General features: G+C 38.7%; 1 protein-coding gene and 2 long non-coding RNA genes across 5 annotated transcripts in view; 1 reads left to right on the forward strand and 2 right to left on the reverse strand.

Annotated features, from left to right (window-relative positions):
- Window positions 1-9927, forward strand: part of LOC148124940 (uncharacterized) — a 25664-nt gene extending 15737 nt beyond the window's left edge. The window contains exons 13-16 of one of the 3 annotated variants that reach the window (XM_087939974.1): window positions 602-652; window positions 3149-3184; window positions 8255-8278; window positions 9551-9927. In XM_087939974.1, the coding sequence (XP_087796100.1) occupies window positions 602-652; window positions 3149-3184; window positions 8255-8278 (111 nt within the window). In that variant the 3' untranslated portion in view covers window positions 9551-9927. Of the gene's footprint in view, window positions 1-601; window positions 653-3148; window positions 3185-5537; window positions 5710-8254; window positions 8279-9550 lie in introns of those variants that run through there. The other 2 variants (XM_087939973.1, XM_087939972.1) reach the window with 2 other exon arrangements.
- LOC148124938 (uncharacterized) overlaps window positions 1-25697 on the reverse strand; it is a 147577-nt gene that overhangs the window by 101540 nt on the left and 20340 nt on the right. The window lies entirely within an intron of this gene.
- LOC148124941 (uncharacterized) lies at window positions 9804-23298 on the reverse strand. The gene is made up of 7 exons (XR_015744827.1): window positions 23141-23298; window positions 18788-18811; window positions 17192-17209; window positions 14629-14646; window positions 14022-14048; window positions 12002-12035; window positions 9804-10004 (listed from the first exon to the last, which is right to left on the reverse strand). It is a non-coding gene; the product is annotated as an uncharacterized LOC148124941 (long non-coding RNA).

Here is a 25697-nt window from a genome sequence, read left to right on the forward strand (position 1 = left end):
ACCACAGAGTCAGATAGAATATTTCAGGCATTGACCACTCCGTTGCTGAAGTCGTATTTCCTGCAATCGAGTTTTGTGCAGTTTAATATGAGTTTGTATCTATTGTGTGCTCGTGTATTAATGAGGTTGAAGTTGAAGTTGTCATTGATGGGTAGGGCATTGTAATGGATAATTTTATGCACCACGCTTAGGTCAGACCGGAGGTGGCTTAGTTCTAAGTTATCTAAGCCTAAAATTTCAAATCTGGAGGCATAGAGTATTCTGGTGCGAGTAGAGGAGCGGAGGACTCTTCTTGTGAAATATTTCTGGACTTCTAATTCCATTATTCTGAACCTCTATTTCTGTATATCTCAAAACCCCTATTTTTTTTTAAATAATACAAATAGTCCTTGGTGCAGGTTGTAAAGCAGTGACATAATTAGAAATTCCAATTTCTGCTTATGCAACTGCATTCTGAACCACAGTTAGCTTCCAAAAGGGGCCACATTTTATTTTAATAAATGGTGGAGGCCCAGGTTCACAGACATGCCAAAACATGAACTATCACAAGATGGTTTCAAAAGCATTCCTAATCCAATCTGACTCATTATTCTCCTTGCAGCAGAGTTCACTTAGTAGCAGAAGAAGTGGTAGACGGTCAAATAATCAGGGGGTAAGTCAATATGCATTAAATGTCTCTCATTTCTTTGAAGTCTTCTCTGTATTTTTTGTGAATATAACAACAGCCATCATCTGGAGGCTCATTCCTTTAAAGCATCTCCCTATATTCCAGGAGGAAATCCAGTAGGAATTTGGATAAAGTTAGTTGTTTGTCAGAGAAACATGGACACAATGTTGGAGAAGCTGGGAAGATACGATGGTTGGAAAAACTTATTTTAAGATCTGGAAACATAAAAAGCTTGACTTGGAAGCTAAGAAATCATATAAAGGCAATCTCAATGGACAGAGAAATCTGTATATAAAACCCTGTCTATTTTTTTAAAAAATTCTAACTTGTAGTAGAAGAGGTGGAGGTTGAGATGACATTGGAAAGGTCTTGATGAAAATTAACCAGACCAGATGAAGAGGATGTAGTAGGCATAATGTGTGAACTTAGGCAGTCCTTATTGACTGCTGAATTCTCATTGGTTGCAGCCAACCAAATGCATTTTGAGATATGTGGGAGGAAGGCTTTTCTGAATCCTCCTAAAGGTTCCTTTTTTATCTAGTGTTATTTCAGTCTTCAATATTTTTGAATGATCTACATGACCCAAAAGGCATAGTTTTGCATGCAATGGAATTCAGATGCTATGGATTCCTTCACTTCCTTTTCCAGGGCTTATTTCACCTGGAAATGTTTTAGAACCTAAAATGGGAAATTTTTCAAATGATCTGAAATATTTAACAAAGTAGAAGTCTACTTTGGTAGTACTCTTTCATGTTACAGAGCAATGCAAGGCAATTATTCTGGCTTGTAGTCTAACTATCTTTCTGGAATTTCTATAACATATTAAATTGCAACCAGATCAAATAGTTCGCATTCACAGAACATCCATAGAACAATTAAAAGAAACCCAACCAAGATGAAAAATATCAGTGTTTAAGATTGATGTGTCAATATAGCTAGTAGGCTTGTCCTTGAGTTGGTTAGGTAACCAAGTGAATTCAAATTCACATGTGAAATATGATTACATTGTAGAAGATTCTGGGAAGAGATTTAATCCCAGAGCTATGTCTATTAAGTGTTGTTTGTTCTCAGCAAATAAACTTATGCATTAAGGTATTAATTCAGTGCAAGAATTTTTCTTGGTACACATTGTCTTTTTGTCAATGTGGAAGAATATTGAAAAAAAGATCTTTCAGAACTGTTAATACAAATGTGCTGTTTTAAAGATCCTTGTGGTGTGAAAAAGCATATGATCTTTATCTAAAGAATTAATCTGAAGAATTTGTATATAAGACACCAAAGATGGTTGTGATGGCATGGTTGGAAAAATCATGAGTGATTTCATATCAGATTAGAACAATTTCTAATTGTTTTTGTTGTCAATTTTGTTTCTCTTTTAGAGCTTTTGTTTATTTTCTGCCATTTCTTCCTTTCATATTCCTTATTATTTTACTTTTACTTATTTCAATATATGTATATATACATATATATGTGCATGTGTTTGTACACTCATCTAATTGTTGTCACAGGGGGATTGAGGGATTATCAATTTTTATATTGGGGCTTTATCTTTCTAAGCCATTTAGACTTACCATGAGTGAGTTGGGCTGCTATATATAGAAAGAGCAAGGACGTGCCTGCAAGTAAGTAATTTCAATATTTAAAAATAGACTCAGCAGCCACATTGGGGTAAAGATTTCCCCTATGGGCTGAACAGCAAAGGAGGGGGAAGCAATTCAGATCTCAGTCAATGATCTCCATGTGGGAAAGAGAGGGATGCGATGTACATGGTGATGTGAATTTGTGGCGAATTGGATGATCCATAGAATGGCAAGGGTTGAATGGTTAACAACAATGACATGTCAGCAAGGAAGTAATTCCCATATTTATGTTATTATAATGTCCCATAAGTGTCATCGTTTTTCAATTATCATGGTTGAACTTCAAAGGAATCATTCCATGTTATCAAAAGAAAGGCAGATTTCTATCTGGTACATGGATAGATATGAAATTGGCTTACAGTATTGAAGATGTATGCTTAATATTAGTGATGGTTATGACATTAGGGTAGAACTAATTTCGTTTGTTTCCTCTTTAGAATAGGTTGGGGAGTGCTGGCTTTGGTAGATTTTTTCTAAGCTAGTGACATCACTGGATAATGGTTCTACTGTATTGCTTTTATGATATTGCCTATTTGTGGTGGTGGATATGACTTTATCTACTTCAGTTATGTTGTGCTTTTCCCATCTTTTATTCTCTTTCGACTCCATTTAAAGTTGTTGGTTTCATTATTGGGTATGGATGGTGTATAAATGGAAAAAATTAAATGAAAATAAAATATACCCTAATTTGCAGCCCTCAAAGCTTTCATCCTATTTTATTCCTGTAAACTTCAATGAACCAGGCATGGCCTCCTCCTCCTCATGTGCTGAAAATATGACAAAATAATTACAAAGACATTTATTATCCAGAATGATTTTCCCCCCCTCCTCCTTCTTGCAGAGTTCAGGAGGTCACAGAAGGTCAAGTAACCAGGGGGTAAGTCAATATCATCCATGTATTATACGTATATGCCACCCATGTCACCAAGAGGTGACTCTAGACAGCTTGTGACTAAGTTAAAAAAACAAGATAAAACATTAAATATTAAAATAATAGCATGATAGCAATAGCACTTAGACTTATATACCGCTTCACAGTGCTTTACAACCCTGTCTAAGCAGTTTACAGAGTCAGCTCTTGCCTCCAACAATCTGAGCTCTCATTTTACCAACCTCAGAAGGATGGAAGGCTGAGCCAACTTTGAGTCGGTCAAGATCAAACTCCTGGTAGTGGGATGCCAAGTTAGCCTGCAATACTGCATTCTAACCAGGAGTGGGATTCAAATTTTTTAACAACCGGTTCTGTGGGCATGGCTTAAGTTGGTGTGCATGGCCTGGTGGTCATGTTACTGGCTGGGCATGGCCAACTCAATATCATTCACATCGAGGCACGCATCTCCTCGCCTGGCCTCTCATGACTGTGGGGATGCTGCAACAGTCGTAAGTGTGAAAAACGATCATAAGTCACTTTTTTTAGTGCCATTGTAACTTTGAATGGTCACTCCACACAAGCAAAGTACCAGCAAAGGAGGGGAAAAAAACTCCAGAGACATTCCAAAGACAGGAAGTCTAGTCCTGCCAAGAATATAGTTAACAGAGAGGCAGTTTCTGTAAGCAACACCAGAATGTTTCCTTCCTGCCTTCCTTACAGGATTAGGCCAGTAATTTCTTCTAGCAACCGGTTCTCCAAACTGCTTAGAATGTTAACAACCGGTTCTAGCGAATAGATGCAAACTGGTAGAATCCCACCCCTGATTCTAACCACTGTGCTACCACAGATCTTACTAAAATAATAAGGATTAATCTTAAAATTGACTTTAAATTAACAAAGACGGCTAGGAATAAAGCAAGAGGATGGACGTGGAGTCTTATCTCAGGCCACTCTCCACCTCCAGTATGGTACGCCCTCATTGGTGCCCCAGGTTCAGGGGTGGGCTGCGTGGGGTTCGCAGGAGTTCGGGAGAACTTCTAGCTAAGATCCCGCACAGTTCAAATCCCACTCCTGGCTGGCCCCGCCCCACCCACCTCACCCTTCCCAGGAGTCCCCATGTGGCCCGTTTGGGATGCAGGTAATTGCAGGGGCCATGCAGAGACTCGGGGAGGGTGAAAAACAGGCTTGAATAAGTATCCCTTTGATCCTTTGATCTCCTTCACCAAAAGCCTTTGCAGAGTCCCCAGAGCATATTCATAGCATGCAGGGCCAACGTATTTGGTCCATATTTAACTTTCCATAACCGATCTCTTAAAAGCACATACTATGGCCAAGGATGGGTGAAGATTCTGCTTTAGACAGAGCAGCTGCCCTGGGAGTAATAGGGGAGATCTTGACGCATACACAAATCTGTGTATACAACCATGATTGTATACATGGAGTATGTGGGGGAGGTGGCCTTGGCAGAAGAGAGAGGGTTAAGTAAAGCTGAGGTACTGGTAATAGCATACCATGAAATGTCCCAAGAGTAACGGGCACCCAAAATTTCCCAAGAGAAATTTATTTCCAAGAGCGATGTCTGCTAGAGCTCCTGTTTTCTCAGTATCAGGCTTCCTATAGGTACCGTGTTTTCCGGACTATAGAGCGCATCGGAATATAAGCCTCACCCACTAAATGTTAAAAGAAAATTTTTTTTTTTTACATATATTAGCTGCACCAGACTATAAGCCGCAGATATATACATTGTGAAATGAGATATTTACACAGAAAGAGAAGAATGCTCTTCGCATGCGGCCAGATGTCTCCAACGTCTCACCATTGATTCATTAACATCAGGCTTACGCGCAGCAGCTCTAATATGTGCTAAGAAGGCATTTTCTGAGTCCATTCAAGGCACTCAATGTGCACATTGTGCCTCTGTTTTCTCCAGAGATTGTTTCTGACCTTAACAGTCATGTCTGATCTACATCATCATCTTCTTTTAATGACCCCATTGCAGGGTAGATTCTGGGCAACTGACTGGAGCTGAGAGTTTACTGGCCGGGTGCCCTTCCTGTCACCAATGCGGAGTTATATCCAGCAGATATATTCTCATTGTGCCCAGAGAGACAGCCTCTTGATTGTGAGGCGAGAGCTCCACCTCCAGGCCACCACACCACTCCATGTCTGATCTACATGATGCATACAAATATCTTGTCTCCTTTCACATCTTGTTGTGTGAAATTAGACACATTTAAAAAAAAAAATCTGGACACGAAAGGAATTGAAATACAAGATAAAGAAAATGGTTGGGATAGGATGGACAAGTCATGGTTATCATATCACAAACCACAAAAGTTACCTTCCGTTTTCCTTTTAGGGCATGTATGGCACTGGTGGAAGTCCAATGATGGTAAGTAGCTTTTATTTATTTTCTGTCTACCTTTCCTCATATTCCTCCAAGCGCTATTCTATGATTCTTCCTCCTTCACCAAAAGAATCTGTTCAGTCTACAGAGCATAATGACTGAAGGCCAGTGGTAGGAGTCAAATTTTTTTTACTACCGGTTCTGTGAGCATGGCTTGGCGGACGTGGTGTGGCTTGGTGGGTGTGGCAAGGGAAGGATACTCTAAAATCTCTATTCCCACCCCACTCCAGGAGAAGCATAGTGTAAAATCCCCATCTCTCCCCATCCCACTAACCTGCTTTCCAGCTCCGTTCTCCTGTGCAGGGCAACCAAAGAAGACCTAGCCAATCAGCTGGGACTCAATGGGAGGCAGAGAATAGATGGGGGTGCGGCCAGTTAGAGATTCCAAACTACTCAATATTTCCGCTACCGGTTTTACAGAACTGGTCAGAACCTGCTGAATATCACTTCTGCTGCAGGCATGGTCAAAATATTTGGCCAAGGTTTACCCTTATTTTCAATATTATTCTCCTAAAAATACATCCAGCAGCCAGGTTGGGGTGAAGATACCACTGGTGGACTGCATGGGAAATAAAGCAGAAGAGATCTTAATATATAGACAAATCTGTGTATACAATTATGACTATCAATATCAAACTTATTTGAAGAAGAGATGGAGGTGGCAGAAGTGAAACTGAATCAGGTAGCAGCTTACCATGACAAGTATACAGTATATACCAGGTGTGATATGCAGAAGTCCTTACACACTGCTGGGTTCTCATAGCTTGGTAAATATTTTACTGATCAAAAGCCTCTGCAGAGTCCTCAGAGCATATTCATAATAGGCAGGACCAAAATATTTGGCCCATATTGAACCTTATTTTGAATAACTGATCTCTTAAGAATAGATCCTGAAGCCAAATATGGGTGAAGATTCTTCTTTGCAAGGGCAGTAATGTAAGGGAGATCTTGATGCACGCACAAATTTCTGTACACAATCATGACTATCTTTTTCTAACTTTCATGGGGTAGAAGGAGATGGAGGCACTGGAGGGGGCAGAAATAGAGGGTCAGGTAATAATAATAATAATTTTACCTGACTGAATAATTTTAGTAGCATACCGTGAGGAAGATGTCACAAATACAATATGCAAAGGAAGTCTTGAAGCACTGGTGGGTTACCATTGTTGGATAAATTTTGTACCAAACTAATCTCAGATTTTTGTTAAGTGAAGAGTGTCCCTTAACACAATCCAACTTCATTTTGTGTTATGTACAGCATGAGCATCTTTTCTGAATCCTTTCTAGGCAGAGTGATATCTCATCATACTATAATGGTTATTTTTTCTTTCCCTCTCAGGGCACGAATGGTGCTGGTGGAGATGGAACAATGGTAAGTATCTCCTGTTTATTTTTCACCATTTCTTTCGTTCATATTCTACTTCTATCTTAACAGGTACCCTTTTTTATCATTCTTCCTCCTTCACCCAAAGAAACTCCAGAGGGCCCAGAGTTTAATTACAGGAAGCAGGGCTAAAACATTTAGCTTGTTTTTATTTTCCTTTCCAATAACTGACTTGTTAAAAATCAATCCAGGAGCCAAGTTGAGGTGAAGATTCTCCATGGGGATTGAGCAGCTGCATGGGAAATCATGCAGAGGAGATCTTGACAGAGAGACAAATCTATATACAGCACAACTATGCTTACCATTTCATTTTCTAAAGTATTTGGAATAGAAGGAGGTGGAAGAGGTAGAGGTGACATAAGAGAGAAGGTCTAGGCCAGAGGTCTTCAAACTTGACAGCTTTAAGACTTGTAGACTTCAACCCCCAGAATTCCTCCTCCAATCATGTTACTTAAGGAATTCTGGGAGTTGAAGTCCACAAGTCTTAAACTTGCCAAGTTTGAAGACCTTCTAGGCAAAGGAAATCTTTACTCAGTGTTGAGTTCTTATTGTTTGCTAAATCTTTTAGCCAGCCAAATGTAACTGCTGTATTCAGAGAAAAGTCAACCCTGAAGAAATTCCACTTTATTTTGCTGTTTGGGCTTAGAAGGCCTTTTCTGACTCTTTTCAAAGCATCCTGGTTGCATGGAGGCAGGGCCTCTGAACAGCTTTTTGTCTAGTGGTAATTTCTCTCCTTAATGGTCGTTATTCATCTATGGAGCAGTGGAGTAGTAAAATATTTTTACTAGAGGTTCTGTGGGTGTGGCTTGGTGAGCGTGGCAGGGGAAGGATACTGTAAAATCTCAAGTCAGAGGTGGTATTTGCTAGTTCTCTGAACTACTCAAAATTTCTGCTACTGCTTCTCCAGAACTGGTCAAAACCTGATGAATACCACCTCTGCTATGGATGAAATGTGCAGCTTTGGGGTTCCTTTCACACTTTGCATGGATATGTGCAGCTTTTTGGCTGCATGGATACGTGCAGCTTTTTGACCCCTTTCACACTTTGTTGTGTGAAATTAGAGATTTTTTTAAAAAATTGTACCCTGAAGGAATTCACATATAGTATACAGAAGATTATAGCAGTGGCATAGTTGGAGAAGTCATGGTGTTACACTTTTAGGGCATGAATGGTGCCAGTGGAGTTGGCATGCCGGTAAGTAGCTTTTTTATCTGTTGAAATTGTTTAACATTCCTCTTAAACACATATCCCATTTATCCTTCTTCCTCTTGTACTTTTCTCCCAGGATAAACAGACCTCAGGAAGATAGGTAAGTCCTCCACAGAAAAAAAGTGGGATGTTTGGGGATGGAGGTTGACACAAAGTATAAAACAACTATAAAAAACTATAAAAAATTAAAAGACTTTTGATAGAGTATGATTGAGAATTGGATAACAATGGAGACAAAATGAATTTTTGGGGGAAAAGGCTGCCAAAAGGACCAGATTCAAGACTGGAAAATTCAGCTAAAGAAGAGGTTAGACATCTTTTCTCTGTGGTGGAGATATACATTGAACAGGAACATTTAAGCTAATTTCTTCATCCTGGACACTAATAGGTACAGAGGGGAATATCTTTGCTATCTATGGAAATGCTATGGAGTATCTTTGCTATCTATGTTTATGCATCTAAATCTTATTCTATATGGCCATGAAGGATAACTATTCAGCACATATGTAAAAGGCACAAAGACCAGGATGTACAGATGGATGGAAAACAGACAAAACATTCAAAGATTGTGGTCCTTATGAACATTTCTGCTTATTTTCTCTGTGTTAATTTACCCCAAGCATATTGGCACTGAATTGCAACCTTGTCATGATTGATTAAGGAAATTATTCTGATTAATGCTAGCAAAACCATGATCCTACAGACATGGGCCTTTGGAATGGCACAACTTGCTCCAGCCAAGTCACCATGGACAACTCGCCTTGGGACATTTTGCTGGGGAAGAATTTAATAATTTTATTTAATTATTCAAAATAAATTTTAAAAATATTTTAATTTTTGCCATTCACATTTCATTCTTCCCCCTCCTTTTGCATCCTTTCTTCTATTCCACTATTTCTTTCATATCGGTGTCCTCCAGCGAGTTGGCTGTGGCACGTTGCCCTGCAGCAAATTGGCCATGGCAGGTACAGCAAATTGGCCAGATAGATACAGGCTATGAAGCACTTTCAGTGACGTAGTTTCCATCAGTGACTTTGGCTGTATCATTTTCTTAGCACAATTTTATATTTAAACATTACCAGATGTGTTGCCTGTATGATATTAGAACTTCAAAGTGGGTAGAGACATCACCTCTGCTTTTTAGCTTCAGTTAGATCATGGGCAATGGAAGCTTAACATTTCCTTGTAAATCAAGTAACAATAGAGGTATCGGGTTTTGGGGCAATGGGGCCTGTGGATTAAGATATTGAAATGTGGCAGTGGGGCTGAGTAAAGTCACCAAGAAGAATAACAAAGACCAGAAGAGCTGAAGAACAACAAGAAAACGCATCTCCTTTTAATCTTTGCTTTGACTTTTACATTTTCTACACAGATGCAAAGGCTAAATTTTGTGGATTGCAAAAGCCTTTCAGCTGGGGTGCCTGCAGATGAAATGGGAAAGCATTTTGCGGAGCTTGTCCTCATGTTTTAATTAACACATTTCTTCATGAAGGAATTGAAAAATCAGCCACACTAAACTGAAGACTTCAGATTGACTGTATTCCATGAAATTAATCTGAGAGGCATTTTGGGGTCACCCGTGATTCAAACTTATGCCTGTTCCTTACAATTAAAAATAAACGACATTAAGGTTATCCCAATATATTTTATTTTTTAAAAAGATGTTGTCATTTCATTTGGTAACCACGGTCCTGGTCATCTATTATGAAAGTTACAGCTTCAATTAAAATGATAATTCATTGACATGAATTAGAAGGCTTTGGGATTCTTTCTTTTCATTTGATTGACGTTGTGATGCAAGATCTTCAATGCAACCTTCACTTCATCTGAAATTAAACAAACAGTTGGTTTGGCAGGCATTCTAAAGGACCCAAGATTTAAAACACTGACCCACAGATCAAGGTGCCCACAGAACCCAAAACTACAAGAGGCCCTCTACTAACCCCACTTTCCTAGCTTCTGTAGCCTTCCTTCTCATTTCAAAACAGATGCAATATCTGAAATTCAGAAGCAAGTGATCAAGTGACTGAGCTTGGACTCATAGAATACAGTAGGTACAAGGCACTTGCTGTAGACCAGGGGTGTCAAACTCGATTTCATGGAGGGCTGCATCAGGGTTGTGCTTGACCTTGAGGGGCATGGCTAGCATGGGCGTGGCCAGCTCAACGTCACTTGTGTTGGGGGTGCCTGTGGGGGCCCGAGCGCTCTGCCGGCAAAAATGGGCTCCCGAGCTCCATTTTTGGCGGCGACAACCTCCTGCTACCCTCTGCCAGCAATAATGGAGTGTGCGGCCATTATTAACGATAATGGAGTACGCGGTGATCCTTTACTATTTCCAAGGCAGCCCCATGGGTGAGATCTAAGCACCCCATGGATCAGATCTGGCCCTCAAGCCTTGAGTTTGACACTCCTGCTGTAGTCCAAACAAGCCTACTAGCCCTTCCTGAAATCATTGCAGAACTGAGAAAAATGTTTGATATAATTACATTACTTTTCCAACAGCACTTGACCTACCCCCAAAGCCGGTCTCTGTAAAAACAGAATTTTTTTAAATCACAGACATAGTTCATTCCGCATGAAGTGGATGCCTACAAATGTTGATCAGAAAGGACATCCCTTGCCTTTCACAGTTCTCACCTCCCTATTAGCTGTTCTAAATTTCCCATTGAGATAATAGCCATGCTTTGCGTCAGCTGCACTTATTCATCTGCTTATCACAGTCCATCTCTCCCTTTTCTGCAGTAACTCAAGGCAGCATATAGGTTTCACCCTTGAGATTGTACATTTAGTTTAATCTTTTCTAAGGCCTTGCAGTCAAAAATGACTTTATGTTTATAACAACCCTGTGGGGAAGTCAAAAGAGGAAGGAAGACTTTAGAGCCCGAATGCAAATGAGGGTTGTATAAGGATCTAAACCCTGAGCCCATCATTCTAACACCCAAATACCCTAAGCCATCTAATACCCTACGCCAGACACTGCACTGAAGTTATGATTTCGCCCTATTATTTGTACCACATTGTTATCATTATGTGCTATGGAAAATTTTAAGGAGGTCCAATTTTCTGTTTGTAGTCTAAATAGATATCTTAAATGGGAGGAGAAAGGGAAGAATGAGAAAAAGTAGCAAAAAGCGTACATTACATGCTTAATATTGAGTGGGGTTAAATTTTAGACAGCACATTTAAACTATTTTTTCTCAGCAGTGCCAAACAACAGAGTAACACCCCAGCAAAACAAAACAAAACAAAACAACTTCCAATAATGTTTTTAAGAAAACTTCAGAGACTAATCTAGATGGTCATATAGGCTCAAAGACATTGTGATGAATTGGCCTTATGCCAAATGAATTTTTTAAAATGGCACATGGTCCTATGTAGCTCAAGTTACAATTATACAGACATTTAAGTGCCACTGAACCAGTGGTGGTATATGCTACCAGTTTGGCCAAACTGGTAGTTAAAGAAAAGCCTCAGATCAGCTGAGAGGAGGAAAACAAGGCTCCGACAATCAGCTGAGAGGATAAAAGGCTGAAAAGCACACGGGAGGGGAGGAGGGTCGCTCCTAGCTTTTTGTTTCTTCATCCTCTCAACTGATTGGCTTGTTAGGCGTGTGTGTGTGTTGGGGGGCACACATGCAGGCACGCGCACACACACACACACACACACACACACACATGCAGGATCACCCATCAAACTGGTAGTGACTAAGGTAGGATCCCACTACTGCACTGAACACAGCAGAAATTATTTGAATAGTTGCACAAACTAAGCAAACCACAAGCAAACCATGCTTTTCTGAAAAAAAATAATGAATAATACTCACTTCACTGGCAAATCATAACAAACCTCAGTTAATTCTGATGGAGGAAGAAGGGAAACGTATTTTAATCCTCCAAATTAGACTTTCTCAAAAATGTACATTTTAAAATTCATTGTTCATTAATTAACATATATATCTCTCTATCTCTATCTCTATAATTATATCTATATCTACCGTGTTTCTCATATAATAAGGCCGGGTCTTTTGTTTTTTTTTTGAGCCTCGAAAAAAATGGCTAGGCCTTCTTTTCAGGGGTGACTTAATTCCCTCCCTTCAGGCGGGTGGCTATGGCTTGGATGTTGACCTTGGTGTTGGAGGGGCACTTCGTATTGGGGTCAACGCAGGCAGCACCATATCCGGGGGTGCCACAAAAGTACTTCCTAATGGCAAGCCCCCCCCACCATTCCCCCCATTTTGCATGTTTTAATATAGGTCTTAATTTGGGGGGAGGGGCTTAATTTCATTTCATGCCTATAAAACATGCTGAGACTTCCTATTGGGGGAGGCCGTATTGTTGGAGAAACAGGGTATATCTATATCTATCTATCTATCTATCTATCTATCTATCTATCTATCTATCTATCTATCTGATAAAGGTTTCCTCGCACATACGTGCTAGTCATTTCTGGCTCTAGGGGGGGTGCTCATCTCCATTACAAAGCCAAAAAACCAGTGCTGTCCGAAGACATATCGTCATGTGGCCGGCAGGACTAAACACCGAATGCGCACTGAACGCTGTTCCCTTCCCACCAAAGGGGTCCCTGTTTTTCTACTTGCTTTTTTAATGTGCTTTCAAACTGCTAGGTTGGCAGAAGCTGGGACAAGTAACAGGAGCTCACTCCATTATGTGGCTCTAGGGATTCAAACCGCTGAACTTCCAACCTTTCTGATCGACAAGCTCAGCGTCTTAGCCACTGAGCCACCATGTCACATATATGCATGCATGCATACATACATACATACATACATACATATCCTTGGGCATGTGGACTCACTCTATGAAAGCATAGCGAAGCCTGTCCAAATACAAAGGAGCTCAATAGAGCTGTCTCAAGTTGTAGCAGACAGGAATAAAGAAGAATGAGCTGGACCAACTACAAGATCATGAGCAAAACAACAAATTACGATAGCTGGCATGTTAACATCACCTCCTAGAGATAAACATTCCAGGCTGGGTCGGCACAGGAGAAAACAATAACGAGATAAGCCTCCTTTGACCAATATGACAGAGGTAAAAATAGCCGAATTAATTATGGATGGGAGGCAGTTGAAAGGGCCTATCACCATGGGAGGGCTAAATTGGTTAAGGTTATATAAAGGCAAGCATCTCTGTAATGGTAGCTTAAAACTCTGACGATGTCAGCAGAGGCTGACGAAAGCTCAGTAAGTACACTAAATATAATTTTAGATTCCAGAGATCACAGGATGTCTTTTACAAGTATACCTGCAACTTGTATTTTTAGAATAGTTTGTTTGATAGAGATAGATAGATAGATAGATAGATAGATAGATAGATAGATAGATAGATAGATAGATAGATAGATAGATACACTGTAATAAGTAATTATATATTATATATAATATTATATACAGACAGCCATGGTGGCTCACGTGTTAAGATGCTGGGCTTATCCTCTCAGTTGAAAAACAAGCAATTTTTAAACGGAACATTTGAAATATTTTTTCTCAGTGTTGACAAAGGAAAAATAAAAGAAAGAAAAACATCCTAACAAAACAAAGCAAAGCAAACAGAGCAAACATATCACTTCCAAAAATATTGCCAAGAAAATTGCAAGGACTAATCCAGACGTGCATAACAGGTGCAAACGAATTATGATGAATTGACCTTATGCCAAACAGATTCTTTATAATGATCCACGGTACTATGTAGCTCAATGTACAGTTATGTACACATTTAAGTGCCACCGAACACAGCAGAAATGATTTGAATAGTTGGGCAAACTAAGCAAACCAGAAACAAATAAAGCAAACTTTTCTGAAATAAATAATTAAAAATACTCACTCTCAGATCAAGTATGTTCAAGATGTTCTAGAAATAAATGTGAACAGTTATGTAAACAAACCTCTCAATCAATTTGGATGGAGAAAGAAAAGTGTTTTAACCATCTAAATTAGACATTCTCAAAAATGTACATTTTAAAACTCACCTTTGCCATTAATCAGATGTTGCCACCAGAGTTTCCTCTTTTCATTATGATTTTCCCCTATTATTTGTACCACATTGCTATAATTATGTGCTATGGAAAATTTTAAGGAGGGCCAATTTCCTGTTTGTAGCCTAAATAGATATCTTAAATATGAGGGGAAAGGGAAAAATGAGAAAAAGTAGCAAAAAGCATACATTGCATGCTTAATATTGAGTGGGGTTAAATTTTAGACGGCACATTATTATTTTTTTCTCAGCAGTGCCAAACAACAAACACCACAGCAAAAGAGAAGAAAACAACTTCCAAGAATGTTATTAAGAAAATTTCAGGGACTAACCTAGATATTCATACAGGCTCAAAGAAATTGTGATGAATTGACCTTATGTAGTTAGTTGTGCCAGCTAAGCAAGCCATGAACAAATAAACCATGTTTTTCTGTAATAAGTAATTAAAAATACTCACTGACAAATTAGGAAGGTCCTAAAAATAGACATGAACAGTTAGTTATATTTCATCGTTTTTTATAACACACCTCAGTCAATTCTGATAGAAAAAGGAGGGAAACGTATTTTAATCATCTAAATTAGACTTTCTCAAAAATGTACATTTTAAAATTCGCCTTTGTCATTAATCAGATGTTGCCACCAGAGTTTCCTCTTTTACACACTGGAACAACGTTACTGTTTTCACAAGACACACTTTGCACATCCAAAGATTTAAATAAAAATCCATGAGGAGTTGCTGCTCTTTAGAAATTGGGTTGCTATCACAAAGGAATATGGTGAGCAGGTATCTGGCACATTATATGTATCTTGGAGCAGTGTATCTTGACCTTAGCAACTTTAAGATATTTGGACTTCAATTCCCACAATTCTCCAGACAGCTTAGAAACACTAATTTAGACATCTGGTAATTTTGTACTGCTAACTAGAGCATACAAAACATTTGCTAGGCCAATTCAGCTCATCTGTCTGGAACCCGCACTGCATATCGGACACTAATACATTTGAGAGAGCCCAGAGATATTTCACAGGAAGAGTCTTCCATTCTTCTGCTCACTACAGATTACCTTATACCACCAGACTTGAAATTTTGAGCTTAGACAACTTAGAACCACGCCACCTTCGGTCTGACCTAAGCGTTGTACATAAAATTATCTGCTACAATGTCCCACCTGTCAATGATTACTTCAGCTTCAACCACAACAATACATGAGTACACAGTAAATACAAACTCAAGGTAAAATGCACCAAACTTGATTGCAGGAAATATGACTTCAGCAACAGAGTGGTCAATGCCTGGAATACTCTACCTGACTCTGTGGTTTCTTCCGCAACCCCACCCAAACTTTAACCTTAGACTTTCTACTGTTGACCTCACCCCATTCCTAAGAGGTCTGTAAGGGGCATGCATAAGCGCACCAGTGTGCCTACCGTCCCCTTTTATCTATTTCATGTAATCATAATCATGTTCTAATTATATCTGTTATCTAATATATGCTTGACAAATAAATATAAAAAATAAAATAAATCTGCATCTCATGGAATTTATCGTTCAAGTTCTTCCGACCTTCTGACCATCATGGGTAAGTAGGGTAGGATAAAGATATCAAGTAAAAATTTACCTTTGTCTCCCTTTCTTCATCACCCTGTCTACTCTTAGTCTAGATGTTGTTATGGGTAGTCCTCGACTTATAAGAGTGCATTTAGTGACTGTTCAAAGTTATAATGGCACTGAAAAAAGTGACTTATGACCATTTTTTGCAGTTGCAATCTTTCCAGCATCCTCGTGATCATGTAACCAAAATTCAGGTGCTTGACAACTGATTCATATTTATGACATTTGCTGTGTCCCAGGGTCATGTGATCTTCTGACAAACAAAGTCAATGGGGAAGCCAGATTCACTTGTCAACTGCAGTGATTCACTTAACAGCCAAGGCAAGAAAAGTCGTACTGGGTCAAAATTCACTTAACAAATGTCTCACTTAACAACAGAAATCTTGGGCTCAATTGTGGTCATAAGTCAAGGACTACCTGTAATGTGAGGTCATTTCCTTCTGCTTTTGGTCACAGGCATACATGCACACAGCACGGGCATTCCTGGTAGGATATAGCTAGCTACAGGGGCAGGACTCAAAATTTTTAACAACCAGTTCTGTGGGCATGGCTTAGGTGGTGGGTGTAGCTTGGTGGTCATGTGACTGGGTGGGCATGGCTTGGTTGTCATGTTATTGGCTGGCTGTGGCCAACTCAATATCACTCACATCGAGGCACGCATTTCCTTGCCTGGCCTCTCATGACTGTGGGGATGCTGCAACAGTCGTTAAGTGTAAAAAATGGTCATAAGTCACTGTTTTCAGTGCCATTGTAACTTTGAATGGTCGCTCCACACAAGCAAAGTACCAGCCAAGAATGTAATAAGGGTTAACAGAGAGGCAGTTTCTGTAAGCAACACCAGAATGTTTTCTTCCTGCCTTCCTTACAGGATTAGGCCAGTAATTTCCTCTAACAACTGATTCTCCGAACTGCTTAGAATGTTAACAACCAGTTCTAGCAAATAGGTGCGAACTGGTAGAATCCCACCCCTGGCTAGCTAGGTGCTACCCCAAATATGATATTCTGTAGATAAAACTCATTTCTGTTAGAGCTATGAACCCAGTCATTGCTACATCATATTCCCACTTTCAGAAATGCTAACTTGCACACACAGGATCCTTCAATGTCCATCATTTAACCATAGAAGGAATCACCCACAAAATAAATTCCATGATTTATTTCTGGTCATGGGTTATCTTTACTTTTTGTGTGGGAAGCAGAAAATTTATTTTCAAAATATTGAAGAGAACTTCAAAAACACATACGGGAGCAATGCAAGCCATAGAAACTTTTTCTAAACTTATTTCTGCTTTCTTAACTGCTGTCCGCTTGATTTAATCATCAGGGAAATTTAAATTGATTTACTTAGCATTAGATTTCTGACTAGAAACTGCAAAATGCTTCATATAAAATTCATTGCAACACTCACCGGTTTAGAAGCCAGGGGCTAAAAATAGAAATAAGCAATTAATTCCTTATTTTTTCAATTGCATGGGTGGAGACCATTAATTCATATAGTTATTATATTGACTTATTCAAAAATCTATTAGCCTCCATCATCAGGTGTTGTATTGGTGTACAAAATGTATAAAACATGCTTATTGTGTGTTATTATTTCCCAGTTTCAATTCTAGTAGGTGTTAACTAGAAGTATAGTCTGTTCTCATGCATATATTGTATCATGTTTCGTCATTAGACCAAAGCTTCTAACTGTGATTAAGAAATGGTATCAGCTGGGATTAAGGAGGTATCTCACACTCTCATATTAACTAAACAGACTGAGTAGAGATTGAGAGGGAGGAAATATCAGACTGACGAAAAGGGCATCTTGGCATCACAGCACAACCATGGCTTCTTTTCTAGGGGCATCACAATATTGCATATGGGTGCCCCAAAGGGGCAGAGTTTGTGATGTGATGCCACAATACCCCTTTCTTTATTCTGATGGAAGCAGAAGATCGTGCTAACGTTTCAGAACTAAGCAGTCCTAGGAACACACTCATGTGATATGTTCAAATGTAATCTGGGTTCCCAGGAGAGAAGGGCTGCGTTCCAGAGGAATAAGACAAAACAGCAGTTTATAGATAGTTTGATTGGGGGTGGGGTTCAAGATAGTACTTCCCTAGAAGTTCTCAGAGTATATCTCTAATGATGCAAGTAATTTGCTTTAGCTTGGCAAGATTCTGCCTGTAGGAGAGGAACATTAAAGGAAACTGCTTACAAGGAACTCTGCAAATCTGTCTTGGTGTTTGAAACCCAACAGGTGAAGACACCCAGGGGCTACATTCATACCATATGCTAAAACATAAAGTTGGGTTACAAATCTAATTGTAAAATAAATTATATTGTGATTAAATATAGTAACAATGAAGGGATGCTCGATTTAATCCAGCCCCTGGCTGATTTAGTACAATGGTCGGTTCTCCCATGGCCAACCAGCTGCACAAGGAAACCTACCAGTCTCCCAGCAGACAATCTTCAAAAGCTGAATCATAGATCCCCATGAATTCTATGACTTACTTAAATTCTTTTTAAAGTCAGTGATGCTAGTAAACAGCACCACATTTAATGATAGTGAATTCCAAAGTTCATTTACACATTGTGTTAATAATAATAACAATAACAACAATAATAACAATAATTCCTTTGGTCTGTCCTGATTCTTCCAGGATTCAATTTCATTGAGGACCTTGGATTCTAGTATTTTGGGAAAGGGAAAATAACTTATTCTCCATTATGGTCTGGTTTGCCCCAAAGGATAAGACAATGTCTGTTCCCATGGTACAATGAATCGTACCCAACTCCATAACTCCATTTCTCATTCTAGGAGATATCAAAAATGAAAACTAGTCCTAGAGGGAGCCCATGGCCTCTCACCTCCCCAGGAAATGTAAACCACAATATCATATATATTTATGACATATGTGATTACTAAATAAAGTAAGCACATATATCATGAAATAATTTAAACAACTATCAAGGAAAGCAGAAACTAGAGAAATGCCAACATTAAACATATGCTTACCAGAGTTCTCTTCACTATTTTTTTCTGTTGGAAAAAAGCCATAACAATACAATTAATACATAATGAGAGAAATGTCTACTTGCAGCATGAGAAAATGGCATTCCCATCCACTCGGAAAGCATCAAGATAAGGAGGGTTGAATCTAATCTAATCTGAAGAAGAAGGTGGTTCTAAAAGCAGTTATTGAGATAGGACATTGTATATAGAACCATGGTGGCACAGTGGTTAGAATGCAGTACTGGCTACTTCTACTGATTGCTGGCTGCCTGAAGTTTCGCAGTTTGGTTCTCACCAGCTCAGGGTTGACTCATCCTTCTGAGGTTGGTAAAATGAGGACCCAAATTGTTGGGGGGGGGGGCAATATGCTGACTCTGTAAACTGCTTAGAGAGGGATATAAAGCACTGTGAAGCAGTATATAAGTCTAAGTGCTATCGCTATATTGCACCGATCCATCACAGGAAAAAATGTGAATAGAGAATCCAGGTTCTTACATGGACAACTTCAGGAGGAGGCAAGTCACAATCTTCCTGACTTCATCACACAAGTTTATTTACAAAACCTATTTATTTAGAGCACCTATAGTGCCACCACTCTCGTATAATAATTCTAGGAAGTTCATAACAATCCATAAAAACATAGCTTAAAAAAAGTACTCCCCTCCTCCAAGTGCCAACTAAACAATCTCTGGGCTGAATCCTCATCCTAGCCCAATGCTTGAGGAAGAATGGCACATGACATGGTGCCATTGTGGCTTGCACTGAATGTCAGGTTGAATCCTTAACAGTGTAAGAAGAGCTACAGCTTGAGAGAAAAAAGTTAAGGATCAGGATAAGGTTGAATAATGGAACAGGGCAAAAACCAAAGTTGATTTCAATTTAAGCCTAATTTAAATTAAATATAGATGATAAGATTATCAAGCAAATATTTCCTAAATTTCCCCTGTGAGCCCTTAAAAATTATAATTTAGTGTTAACATTTGAAAGGCCTCTAAGAGTGGCACTTAAAATTTCGTGGGATGAGGCAAGTGATGAAACAGAGGATGGTCCTAAGAAACAAAACTTTGTATAAACGATTATGGCCATAACTTAATAAAGAGAAATATTAATTATTGACCAAAATATAATCAACTTCTGAAATACATCTCTTCCATTTGGGTTTGTCCTCTTTCATCAAGCATGCAGCTTTGGGAGGGACATACTAAGGAGGAAGGGACATCCACCTAGCCAGGCAGATCAGCTGAAATAACCTTGGTGATCAACAGATGTTAAATGCAGATATTATGCTTATTTTCCAGATTATTTTCCAAAGCACCAGAAGGCAAGACAAGAATCAATGGATGGAAACTAATCAAGGGGAGAGGCAACCTAAGACTAATGAGAACTTCCCTAACATTGAGAACAATGAACCAGTGAACAGCTTGCCTTCAGACCTCGTGGGTGCTCCATCAGTGAAGGCTTTTAAGAAGAGCCTAGGTAGCCACTTGTTTGCAATGGTATAGAGTCTTTTCTGCTTTAGCAGGATGTCCCTTCCAACTTTGTTATTCTGTTACCCTCACCTCCTTATATCATCAGAGGATTAAAATTTTGCAAATACCCATAAAATGAATTTCAGTCAACCCACTCAAAGCATCAAGCGGACTTTCTGAATTATATCAGAAAGCTAATTTCAAATAATCAAATCAGAAGTCTGATCTCCCTGGATAATTCTGATACTTCTGCACCTGTGTAGAAATAGCAGAACCTGACTTGACTTTGAACCCCGTTATCTAATTCCTAATCAATGAAATGATGGCATTCAAGATCAAGGCAGAATCTGTTATTTCAGCATGCTTGAGTGTGAACATCAAAATCAGATGGATTTTGGATGTCAGTTTGAAGTGCCCAATCCAAATGGATCATATATTTCTTTTTAATTGGTAATTCAGATTGGATTCTGTATAATTTATACAGGTCTGTTGGGGCTTCCCTTCCCACTGTAGGTCACTGCCAGCTATGGAATCACCCTTAAGGAGAGAAGACCCTATAAGTTAGGGCTAATTCATGGGTGGAAAAAAGAAAGCTCTGTTGCCTACTGTTCAACCCAGAGCTGCAAATATTCTCTACTATTGAAAATAAAGCACACAGGGACAAAAATTATCCATTCAGAATAGTTCATTGCTGTTGGGCTCCCCATAGAACTTCATTCTGATAGCGATGATTAGCCACTATTACTATTATTTTTTGTTCTTATGGTTTTTACTTCATGTAGGAAATGCATGATATAAAAGAAAAGCATGCCAGTGCTAATTATTCACTCGGAAAACGCAAGCAAGTTTTCCAGTTTGAAATAAACAAAATAATAATAATAATACAATTTCTTATGGTCCTTCTGTTGTTAGTTTATTCTGAGCTACTTTAGGTTCACTTTCTTAGAAGATTATTCAGTTGTAAAAGAAGATTTCTATCTCTTGTTCCAAGGATTGGAAGACAAAGTTATCTTAGGATGCCTCCCCTCAGCCCTGGGGGAATTACTTAAACCAGGAGTATGGGCTGCAAGCAATGCACTTTACCCTGTATCCCTCAAAGTGCCCATAGTCGCCCTACAATTTTCTCAAAGTTAGACAAGAAGAAGGTCCAAATAAGTAATAACAAAAACAATGGGCTTGTCTTTAGCCTCTGACTCTCCATGGGTATTCATCCCAACACCTGGAATCTTCTCATTCCAGCAACCCTGGGGAGAAACATAACAATAGCAATAGAGTTATCTACTGAGGTAAGACTATCATTGGCTCCTGCTCTTAACACCTGTATGTTGAACATTTCCATAATAGTGATTTATAATATCACCCACACTATCATTAGTCAGATGAAACTGCAGATACCCTTTGTTTAGTGACTGCCTGTTTAGCAATCTTCTGCAGTTATGACAATGATGAAAAAGTAACTTAAGATCAATTGTCACCTTTATGGCCTTTGCAGGTCTGTAAAGGAAAGGACAGCTAAAGTGTGTGTGTGTGTTGTGCAGGCTTGTGATAGAATAGTTTGATCCAGGTAGGGTACTCCGCTCCCCCAACAGAATCACACCTTCTACTGCCTTCAAGGAGCAGAGGAATGGCACTGGTTCCATTGGTTTCTAGATAGTAGCTCCCTCTGCTATGCATTTACACAGAACTATTCCTTGAGGCAAAACTGTTGGTTGAGATTTTCTCTTTTCAACCCAATTAGTGAAAAAAGGTATATATTGCTTTTTCATGAGCAATCCGCACACAAGATAACAGATACACAATACAGAACAACAGACTTTGGAAGGGACCTCGTAGGTCATCTAATCCAACACACTACTCAAGGAGGAGACCCTGTATCATTTCTGATAAGTGGCTGTCCAGTCTCTTCTGGAAAGCCTCCAGTGATGAAGAACCCACAACTTCTGAAGGCAAGCTGTTTCTTTGGTTTTGATTGTTCTCACTGTCAGAAAAGTTCTCCTTTTTTCTAGGTTGAGTTTCCATCCACTCTTCCTTGTCTGACCTTTGGATGCTTTGGCAAATAGGCTGTCCTGCTTCTCTCTGTGACAGCCCCTCAAATATTGGAACCTATCATGACTATCTTGTCTCCCCTGGTCCTTCACTAGACTAGCCATGCCCAGTTCTTCCAATCATTCTTCATATGTTTTATTCTCCAGGCCCCTAACCATCTTTGTTGTTCTTCTCTGCACTCTTTCTCGAGTTTCAATATTTTTAATAGCTTTTTTCTACTAGCAATCATTTATTGATAGAAACACAGGAAAGAATCTGTGACAACCATTCAAAAGGAAACAACCTCAGACCAAAAGATGCAATATCACTGCTACCCAAGAACTCATCCCAACAAGCTGTCTTATAACAACATCATCTTAGCAATAGCAATAGGTCTTTGACTTATACACCATTTCACAGTGCTTTACAGCCCTCTCTAAGTTTACAGAGTCAGCATATTGCTTCCAATAATCTGGCTCCTTGTTTTACCAACCTCGGAAGGATGGAAGGCTGAGTCAACCTTGAGCCTGGTGGGATTTGAACTGCCAAATTGCAGGCAACCGGCAGCCAGCAGAAGTAGCCTACAGTACTGCACTCTAACCAATGTGCCACCAAGGCTATAGCAATTTAATTTTCCTCACCACCATGGGAAGCAGAATATTGTGCTGAAGTGTGCATGCATTCTATTCTATGAAACCTTCACATTCTCTTGTTAGTTGGATTTTTGATCTAATCCAATTTTCTTAGATCTACTTCATATCCTAGCTCACCTAAGAAAGCCTCCATAGAAAGGACTAAAATGCTACATTTTACAATCAGAAATGATACTACATTGGTCCTTTAAAAACAGAATCTCCCTTACCGATATGCTTTCCTTTGGACAAAAGAGAAAAAGAAGGAGAGCAATTAGAGTAGGGAGTTTCATCTTTACTTCTTCTTGGTACCATTCAGCTGTGAATCCACCAAAGTGAGAAGTGAGCCCTCTGAGTTTCTATATTTATGTTACTCAGCCTGGATGGTCAGGGACCTGTCTAATTCTCCTGTGAGATAAAAGTAGGATTGACATCATCATCCAAAAAACAATTGTTAACCCCAGAGGAGAGGACGACTTGGTGTAAACAAAAGCTCTGTTAGTCTATGGGTTCAAAGCAGCTGAATTTAACCTGTAACCAACAGAGTTGCTAATCCAGTTGGGTGTTCTCCAGATTTTCCCTTTTCAACCCAATTGAAGAGGCCAGGCTAGAACAATAGGTGATGCAGGTAAAAGAACATTCTGCACAGTTGGAAGGCATATTTAGAAAGCAAATGTATACTCAGTACCAGTTTCATGTAGCTCAAAAAGTAACCTCATTATAAATTAACTACCTCTTTCTTTTTTCATTTTTATTTTTAACAACAAACATAAACATAAAACGACAAATAAAACCTTTCAGTTATACAATGTGTTAGTTGATACATATTTCTTGTGCACAATATCTATAGTCTTTTCCTCCTAGGTTTACATTCATATTACATTAATTAACTTTCCATGTCATATTATATTATTGTTACACTATCCTCAGACTTTAATTTAAAATCCATATTATTCTTTAGAGCAAGTCTCAATTCTTACTAATTTTTGTTAACGTTGTAATTTATTCCACAATAGTTAGTTGTAACGTATCATTGCTATTGTATTCTATTTCCTACTTTTCTATCTAGCCATTGATAAAATAAATACCATATCTTATAATACTCTTTTTCTTCTTGCTCTCTAATTGCGAATGTTAATCTACTCATTTCTGCACATTCAATTACTTTCTTCATCACCTCCTTCTCCATCGGAATTTTCTCATTCTTCCAATTTTGAGCAAATACAATTCTAGCTGCAGAATTAACTACCTCTTTCATCGTGTTCAAAACACAATGAACAAGGATGGAACAAGCCTTGCCCCAAAGCTTCCAGGTTCCATCTTTCAATTCAGGCTTATATGTCAAGTTTCCATTTTTTGTCTTTTGTGATAACCTTTTCTCTTTGAAATCAGACATGTGCAAAGTGGTTTTATCAAGCATTTTTCAATATGGAGGCACTCCTTTTAATCATCCCATCCCTCCATCTTTTCCCCCTTGTCTGTCTTCAATCCACTTCCCAAATTGTCAGAGCCTTGTTAATGATGAACTTCCAGTAATCTGTTTTGGCTATGTATAAATCAATGTTTCCCTGAAGTTTGAAAATAGAAATAATTATATCGTGTTATTTACACTTATTTGACCTTGGTGAAGAGAACCAGAACTGTTTAATACATGGATGGGAGCTGACCACAAAACCCCATTGCTATACGTTAGATTTAAAAGGTAAAAATGAACCATCCATTTATTCTGGAACAAAGTGATGCCAAACCACTTCCCTACTTCCTTGGTATCAAAATAATTACTAGCAATGTTAATCAAGCTTGGGATTTGGAAGAGACTGTTATCTCTGCTGCTTTGGGGTCTGGGTTGCTGAGGATCAGGAAAGAGGGATTATGCTCAGTTAGTTTGATTCAGTGGGTTTGTTTTTGAACAGATTTTTACATATATTAGATAACAAATATAATTAGAACATGATTATTATAGCAATAAAAATGAACCTATTATCAAGGTGGTTATATCTATTTCAGATGGTCCTTATAAAATTAAATAAGATTTTTTTTTTGAGGAATTGAATAGAGTAGTAATGAAATTTACATGGGAAAGGGAAAACTCCACATAAGGTTAAAATTATTGCAAGAGAATAGATATAGAGGTGGGTTTGGACTTCCGAAATGGGAATTGTACCAACATACAGCAGCGCTAATTTGGATCAAGAATGGATTGTCCTGAGTAACAAGAGGGTATTAACTCTTGAAGGACATGATCTACAAATTGGTTGGCAGGCTGCCATGTGGGAGAAGAGAAATAAGAAAAGTTCTCCTTTTTTTAAACCTCTGAATAAGAGAGGCACTATTGGAGATCTGGAACAAAACTAGGAAAAAACATTACATTAAAATACCAGGTTGGTTTTCTACCATGGAAGCCATGACATACCCAAATAATTTAGATATAAATAAAATGATTAGATACAATCAATTATTAGACGATCAAGGAATACTGAAAACAAATCAAAAATTGAAAGTGGAAGAGATGGTGAAAGATTGGTGGCCCTACCTATAATTACAAACAAAATACAAAAAAGATGTAGAAGAATTTGGAATAGATAAAACACCACAACAACTAGACAAAATATTATTAGGATCAGAGGAACAATTTATAACCAAAATGTATAATTGTCTTTTAAAATTTGATAGAGAAGAGGAAACCAACTATGATAACCTGGATGAAAAATTTTGGATACAGCATACAATTAGAAAATTGGGAAAGATTATGGACTAAAAATTATAAATTAACATTGGCAGCCTCAT

This window comes from Pseudonaja textilis, chromosome 10 (genome assembly GCF_049901715.1).
Source record: "Pseudonaja textilis isolate UNSWEBS1 chromosome 10, rPseTex1.2, whole genome shotgun sequence".
NCBI classification, from domain to species: Eukaryota; Metazoa; Chordata; class Lepidosauria; order Squamata; family Elapidae; genus Pseudonaja; species Pseudonaja textilis.